Source organism: Ochlerotatus camptorhynchus, unplaced genomic scaffold (genome assembly GCF_037179485.1).
Source record: "Ochlerotatus camptorhynchus isolate MF236.1 unplaced genomic scaffold, CSIRO-AGI_Acam_v1.1 ptg000085l, whole genome shotgun sequence".
NCBI lineage: Eukaryota > Metazoa > Arthropoda > Insecta > Diptera > Culicidae > Ochlerotatus > Ochlerotatus camptorhynchus.
Window position 1 is genome coordinate 3,491,523 of NW_027040575.1, and position 8,455 is coordinate 3,499,977.

The 8,455-nt window shown below is 40.6% G+C and overlaps 1 protein-coding gene across 1 annotated transcript; it reads left to right on the forward strand.

Moving 5' to 3' along the window:
- The first annotated feature begins 246 nt into the window (after positions 1-246).
- Oseg4 (intraflagellar transport protein Oseg4) lies at positions 247-5,904 on the forward strand. Its single transcript, XM_065218298.1, has 7 exons — positions 247-315; positions 2,044-2,446; positions 2,506-2,954; positions 3,013-3,406; positions 3,466-3,569; positions 3,624-5,445; positions 5,513-5,904. Exons 1-7 carry the CDS (start codon positions 292-294, stop codon positions 5,872-5,874), a joined length of 3,558 nt encoding a protein of 1,185 aa, XP_065074370.1. The 5' UTR covers positions 247-291; the 3' UTR covers positions 5,875-5,904.
- The last annotated feature ends 2,551 nt before the right edge of the window (positions 5,905-8,455 follow it).

An 8,455-nucleotide genomic window follows, 5' to 3' on the forward strand; every position in this document is an offset into this window, starting at 1 on the left:
GTCGCGTTTGTTATCATGCCGCTGTTCAATGAGCACGTGTTTGCTTTACATGTACTGGTGTTGTTTACGTTCTCTTCGTCGAAAACCTGTTGATGTTCTCTCACTCTCTTGCTCGGTGGATCCGTTTCCTCGATGAAACCGCCGCCATTATTACTATGGCAACGTTTCGATGTAAACAATCAACTACAGCGGTCGCTCGTCTGGTGAAAAAATTGTTTCAAGTGAAAATTCTTGCCTTTTGAAGATGCAATACGTAGTTTTGCTTAAAGATTGATTAAAACAGAGTGGAAAATGTTTATCTATTTGAGTAAGAAGGTAAGATTGATGCGATAAGTGGTATTTTTGCTAGAATTTACGGAATAACGCTTGAGGCATCAGAGGAGTACCGTTATTATTTCTGCAAACGGTGCTTAGTGAAACGTAATCCGTTGAACAGTTTTCTTTGATTGTGATATTCAACCAGGGGGAACGACACTCAATTGGATGTATTTTTTCAGTCTAGTAATTACTTGGGATTTCCGGGGAAAAACATAATTGATGGGATTTTTTTGAGTGTGTCATGTTGACGAAAATAGAGCAGGGATAGAAAAAAATAGATGGGAATAGATCTGGGAATGGATGTGATGTGAGGGGTGTTAAAATTAAAGCCCTACAGTAAAAGTATGGACGACTGTCACCACAAAACTGAAAAAAGCTGTTCCAATCGAGCAAAGCGGTGCATTTTGACGGTTCGATTGGAACAACTTTTGACAGACGTCCATACTTTTATTGTAGGGCTTTAGTTAAAATGTTTCAGAGGGATACGAGTCTGAACGCGAAGAGGATAGGTGTAAAAAGAAGATAAAACTTAGCTGGAAGGCAGCGTCCATAAATTACGTAACGCTTATAGGGGTAGAGGGGGTCACCTATATCGTTACGAATAATTACATAGGGGAGGAGGAGTAATTATTGTAAAGTTTGAAAATACAGGTAAAAAAATTTCATCACTAAATCTTGCTTGCAAGATGCATATGTTTTTATTTTTATATCTTGAGATTTTTGCTATTCTTAAACTACGCTGATATTTTGTTTTTATTTTGAAAATTAATACAATTACCTAGAAATAAAAAAAGGCATAACGAAATCAAAAAAATAAATGGTGGCTTTTAGAGCGTCACGGAATAAATAGAGGGGGATCATTTTCAGTGTTACATTTTGATCCAAGAGGGGGGGTCGAACATATTTATTTTTGTCGTTACGCAATCAATGGTCACCGCCCAACAATATTAACCAAAGCTCACAGCTCAAGTGCAGAAAACGTTTCCGTACCGAATAGGTCGAAACCGTACTGTAGGAGGAACGGGTGGCGGCGATGGATCACTAGGATCCGGTTAATACTCCCAGCTGACGGATTTTAATTCGCAATATTCTCGAACAGAAACTCCATTAGCCGGTGAGTGTTTTCCTTCGCCATTAGCTCTTTCTTCTCCGAACCAACAGCAGCGGGCCGAGTGGAAAAAATGACCTGAGTTCCTTTTCCACCTGTTTGTCGCATCGTTTTATTGGTGATGCTTTTCCCGGGCCTAGAATCAACTGTTCGAACGAAATCAACAGTTGTTTTGTGCCTGTTCGGCAACTTCCATGCTACAACAAAGAGACACCTGGGCTCTTATCCATCGAATTCGATCGGTTTGAGTCCGAGAAATGGATGTGCGTTGCCGTCTTTTCCGTGATGCACTTGATGTGTTTACCCCCGCGACCGATTATGGCCAACTGACATACGTGGTGTTTGTTGTTGAGATTGTTGAAAACTGACAGTAACTGGCAGAGTGCTTCGCGGTCTTCCTGAAAACTTCGAAAAACTGCACGGCTTGCTTGACAATTTGTGTGCATGCAGAAGGGATAAGTTGGGATTAGAAAGAATAGATAGGATGGATTGAAATTTTGTGCACGTTGAAAATGTTATGAGAGGTTTGGGTAAAAATGGGATAATCCTGAAGTGTCGTTCCCCCTGTATTCAACTGATAACCAATGATCATTTCCAATACGATTAATTTTTAATAGATCGCAATTCCTAACAATACCCGTCTCAACTGCATAGCATGGAACAAAGAACAGGGCTACGTCGCAGTTGGGGGAGAAGATGGCTTGCTGAAGGTTTTGAAATTGGAACAAGCTACGGCTAGCACGGTCCAGTCTGGAAAGGCACTGCAACCTTCAAATCTGTCCATGAACCAAACTTTGGAAGGACACAAATCATCGATTCATGTCGTTACGTGGAACGAATCGCAGCAGAAGCTCACTTCATCCGACAAGGATGGGGTCATCATGGTTTGGATGATGTACAAAGGTTCATGGTACGAAGAGATGACCAATGATAGGAAGAAATCAACTGTAAAAGGAATGGCATGGACCAGTGACGGGCAGAAGATTTGTATTGTATACGATGACGGAACTGTTATTGTTGGTATGGTAGTCGTAATTTTATGTTGCATATGGAAGGTAATTAAGCTTGTACAATTTCAGGATCGGTGGATGGAAATCGAATATGGGGAAAAGATCTCAAAAATGTGTCCTTAACGGGTGTGCAATGGAGCCCAGATGGTAGGCTGTTGTTATTCAGCATTAAAACAGGGGAGCTCCATCTCTATGACAACCAAGGAATTTTTGTGATGAAATTGAACATTCAGTGCGTCTATATTACGCCTTCAAAAAGCATAACTGTAGTAGGGTTGTGCTGGTATCATGAAGCAGTTTCGACTAATCGGCCGGTACTTGCTGTTTGTTATGAAAATGGTAAAATGCAGATCATGAGGAATGAAAACGATGATATTCCCGTGGTTGTCGATACCAATATGCAGGCTATATCTTGTATGTGGAACCACGACGGTACTATAATCGCTGTTTGCGGAATGAAAACTAGTCTCAATGACAAGGAAAGCAATCAGGTTCAGTTCTACACACCGTACGGAGTGGTAAGTAGTTTCAAATTTCACTCATGTTCTCAAGTATGATTGTTCATTTTTTTTTCAGCACATCAGAACTTTAAAAATTCCCGGCAAAGAAATAACGTCTCTATCGTGGGAAGGCAAGTCACTTCGAATAGCATTGTCCGTAGATTCGTTCATATATTTTGCCAACATCCGTCCGGACTACACCTGGTGTTACTTCAATAAGACCGTTTGCTTCTTGGAGGCAACAAAAAATGAAGAAACATCGATTGTTTCGTTTTGGGATACCAATTCAAATCAATGCTATTCGAAGAATGTGGATCCCATTATTGCTATGGCGGCAACGACCGACCATTGCGTACTAGCAGTGGAGACTAAAATCAGTGCTAAAGAATTCAGTTTTATGAGTGACAGCAAAAGCAAGGATTATATGTACCAATTATTGGTTTGCAATTCTATCAGTACCACTGTGGATTGTGAGTAGTTCCATTTCTTAGGTCAGGAAGCATTAATTCATGAAAATTCTAAATTTTAGCAAAATATGTAGACATCAGACCCAATTTCATTGCTATGAACTCGACACACGTGATTGTTGCTTCTAAGGATCAATTTTTGCTGTGGCATTATCATACTCCAAAAGTAAGGTTTCGTTTTGAAGCATTTCAAATTTCTAATAGCACTTTCTCTATCCAGGGAGCCTCCACATTGCACGGAAATGTAAAAGTAAAAAAGGACAAGAAGTACCACATCGATGATACCCCTGCGCTGGACGTTCTTAATGATCTCGATTCGAGTAACACCTACGACATTCCAACCAAAAACGAGCCCAGTCAAGACCCGATTTGCTGCATTTCCACATCCGAGAGTCTACTGCTCATTGGCCGTGAATCTGGATTGATTCACGAGTACACTCTACCACATTTGGTCCTGCGGAACCGTCACTACTTGCAAACGAGAGGCTACAAAATGGCTATCAACTGCAACTCGACACGTGCTGCACTGATCGATTGCAATGGAATTTTAACAACGGTAGCTTTGCGGGAAAATTTGGATGACAGTCAAGCGATGGAGGGACGAATCGAACGAAAAGATGTTTGGGCGATTTGCTGGGCACGAGATAATCCCCAGTTGTTGGCCATCATGGAGAAAACCCGTATGTACATCTTACGTGGCCCAGATCCTGAGGAGCCAATCACCTGTTCTGGATATATTTGCAATTTTGAAGATTTGGAAATTACTGGCGTGCTTTTGGACGAAATCATAAAGGGAAACGCCATCCCGAATGTTAAAGAACATATTCTGCAACTGAGAGTAAAATCCTTGAGGGATACGGAAGATTTGCTATCTCACGTGGGAATTACAGAGGCTAAACAGTTCATTGAAGACAACTCGCATCCACGTTTGTGGAGATTACTGGCTGAAGCGTCTCTGAAAAAACTTGATTTGGAAACGGCTGAAGCTTCTTTTGTGCGCTGTAGCAATTATCCCGGCATACAGTTGATCAAAAGGCTCAATAGCATTCAAGTTGAAGCTCTTCAGAAAGCTGAAATATGTGCTTTCTTTGGAGAATTTGATGAAGCTGAAAAACTTTACATCGATACAGATAGAAGAGATTTGGCGATTACGCTGAGGCAAACTCTATGTGATTGGTTTCGAACAGTTCAACTCTACAGAATGGGCCCTGGAATATCAGATCAACAAATGGAACATGCATGGAAAGAAATTGGACACCATTTCATGAACATGAGAGCTTGGGAGAGTGCCAAGGAATATTACGAAAAGGCCCACTACATTGAAGGTCTCATGGATACTCTTTACCATTTGGAACAATATGATGAATTGGTGGGTTGCATGCATAAGCTTCCCGAAAAGAGTGCACATCTTGCGAAGCTGGGTCAAATGTTGGCAACGGTGGGAATGTGCGAGCAATCTGTTGCTGCTTATATGAAGCTTGGAGATGTCAAATCAGCTGTATCTACTTGCATAGGTCTTCGCCAGTGGGGATTGGCTGTAGAACTTGCTCAGAAATACAAAATGCCTCAGATAAGTGCATTGCTCAGCAAACATGCTGCACATCTTCTCCAAGAAGGAAAACTGCCGGAAGCTATAGAGCTTCAGAAAAAAGCGGGTCGCTTCCTGGATGCTGCCAGGTTGTTAGTTAAAATGGCAGAAAGTGAGTCGGAGAAGAAATCTGACTTTGTTAGAATCAAACAATTATATGTTCTCTCCGGTTTACTAGCGGAAGAACACATTGAAAAACAGATCTCACTAACAGGAGGAAACAGAGCTTCAGTGCTATCACAGATGAATCCGGAAGACTCTGTTTTGATTGAAAACATCTGGCATCACGCTGAAGCCTATCACTACATATTGCTGGCTCAACGTCAGCTTCGATCCGGTTTATTGCATAGTGCAGTAATAACAGCCTTACGTTTAAGGGAATACGAGGACGTGCTGGACGTGGAATGTTTGTATTCCCTATTAGCGTTGGCCAGCTGTGCTGACCGATCTTTTGGTAACTTATTGAACAATTTCTTCACACAGATCACACAGAATGGAAAATGCTAAACTTTTTTTTTCAGGTACCTGCTCAAAAGCATTCATCAAACTGGAAGGTCTTGAACACATCCCGGAGATTCGTCGACAACAGTTTGAGGAGCTGGCCATTAACATCTTCTCGCGTTACGATCCTAAAGATGGTAAATCGAAGAGTGTGACCTGTTTTACATGCGAAACTCCAGTTGCTGATTGTAGTACGCTTTGTCCGAACTGCGGCAGTCACTTTCCACCGTGCACTGCTTCTGGACAGCCGTTGACTAATCCGACCGGGGCATGGCAGTGCTCGACGTGCTACCACGTTGCAAACCCACTGGAAATTACCGCACGGAAGACTTGCCCACTCTGTCATACGACGATCGTCACCAAAGGAATTGTGGAAGTTTAAGCCTTGGTGAAAAAATTTCCTTTTCTCACAAATAAAGTTTGCAATTGCACTTTGAATAATTTGCCTTTTTTTCTTTATAAAACGAGGGTACTTTGAAAGCCAAAACACGAAAGGCTAAAATTTGGAATCAGAAATGTGTTCGGTTCTATGTGCTTAATTTTCAATAGTTCTTATATGAATTCTAAATCATGGCGTAATAATAATCGAAATCCATTAATAAATGATCAATTTATAAGCGTTGTAAAACCTAAGCGCTATGGACCAGAAATTAAAATTTCGCGACACAAACCAAAATTAAATCTTCAAACCAATTGGCATTTTGCTGCCACTCAGATGTCATACCTAGCACCGACCTGAAACGCGTCAAACCTACGTGACACTTTAAATCACATAAAAATGTCGAAGTCTAGTTCAACGGTAGCCATATCAAGTGGCCAAGACCACATTGACTACATCATTAGAAAACAAGTTCATGTTTCTCGAGCCCTCAGTGAAGTTGACACATTCTTACAACATCCATCATGCGATGCATCAAATCACATGAACATTCCATACCAACATAATTGTTAGCTCCTTGAACTCTGTAAGATTTTAGGTTGGGTTTATTTTTTCAAAAATTGATCACTTTTTCATGTGCTCATTAATGTACAGGGTGAGTCAATTGATCTGCATCTGTATTTTTTTCCTTGATTTGTTTTCCGTTGATATTGTTTCCGTACTGAGTACCAATGCTACCGATGTCAGGGAGGCAGCTCCATTACCTGGACTCTACCTATCGACCCATCCACTCAGACCGAGGACCAACGGATTTACTTCCCTTCCGAAGAAAAGCATGATCAGAGATGTTATGCCTCAGAGAATACCAACGGCGCCAACTGGGATTGAACCCAGGCCTTTTGGAGTGAGAGGTAGCAACTAAACCACCGGCGCCGCTATCAACTGTATTTTCACGAAATCTCAATATTTTTCCTGTGATTTTTTTTAATGGTAACCAGTACAATTATGATTATGATTTAAACGTATTCAAAACTATTACATTAAAACAATTCAGTCAAAGCATGACGACAAAAAAGTGTAAGTTCGGACAGTGTAGTAAATTGTAATTGTAATTTATCAGCACACACCCTGGTCGACCACTGTAAACCAATCTGCCGTTAAGCGAGTGTGTACCTACTGAAACCTGGCCGTAGGCCTATGCTAGACCGTATAGCATAACGACCTTCTTCCACTAGCAGGCCTGTTTCTGTTTGCACAGACAGTCCCACTAGTTTCCGATACATTTATAGGGGATAGTAGGAGATTAAAAGAATTGAGAAGAGTTATAGAGGTTTTTTTGTTGTTGTTTTGCTGAAAAGAGAGAAACAAAACTAAACGAAATTACACCTGCTGAAAAAAGATAAGTCTATTATTTTGGTTAGTGATCGTTTGGATTTGGGTCACCCCACGTTGTATTTAGGTTAGTATAAATAAATAATACTATATAGTAATATAAATCACCACAGCTCATTATCTTCAGCGTTATCGGTTTTTGTTTCTGGATCTTTAGTTGCCTCTGTGATATACTTATTTGCGGCATACTATTTTGGGAGTGTATATGAGCGTGTACCATGTACGGTAGCTCATCTCTCATCGTGATGGTGGGACATAGTAGACAAATTAGAGAGAAAACAAGGAGGTATTAGTATTAGTTATATGTAAACAAACAAAACAAAAGAAGAGAAGAGGAAAGAAGAGCAGAAAAATAAAAGGGGATACAGTAGATAACAAAGAAAAGAAACGTAGGCAGATTATTAGAAAAGGCATTATCCGAGACTCAGCAATCAAATGTCACTCCCGCCGAGATCTCAGCGAAACCCCCTCCCCGCCGAGCTCGGTAGAAAAAACTAAGTGTGTAGATAGATTAGTAGGAAAATAAATAAAACTACTTTATGACTCAAAGTGCAATGAATGAGCGTTAGTTTCGGGATCATTTCAGTGTAAGAGTTATGTTAGTTTTGATCCGTAATCAGCCCTGCCGACCCCTCAACATTAGTTGCAGGCAGTGGTTGTTAGATAATGCGGCACTGTAATTACTACTATTTTAGAGGTATGATTCGTCAAGTTTATACAACTCAATGTTTCAATTGAGGCAAACTATCTATCTAACAATTACAAAAGCAAACCTAAACTTACAATTATATGCAAATGCAAAATGAAACTTGACAAATCATCGTCAATCCCCTTATTCCAGGGCAGGGCCTGACGATTTGAATATAATTTTGATCAGTGAACGGGCACCATATGGTACATTTTCTCACCATGAACCTATCATTTCCAGCCTATCTGAACTATTTAATAAATGGAAGCCATAACATGGGTTACGCTCCCCCTAAGCAGGCCCTGCGCATCCTGTCTCTGTCTTATCTCAAATACAAAATACCAATGGTATGAATGTATCTATATATAACTTGGAAATGACGTACAATCAAATAAACCCGTAGCCCACTCACTTGGTCAGGCTTCAGAATCGTCCAATGGGCAGTGCGCTCTACACGCCAAGTTACCTTTTTTTCAAATTTACCGCAATTTTGATATTTTACCC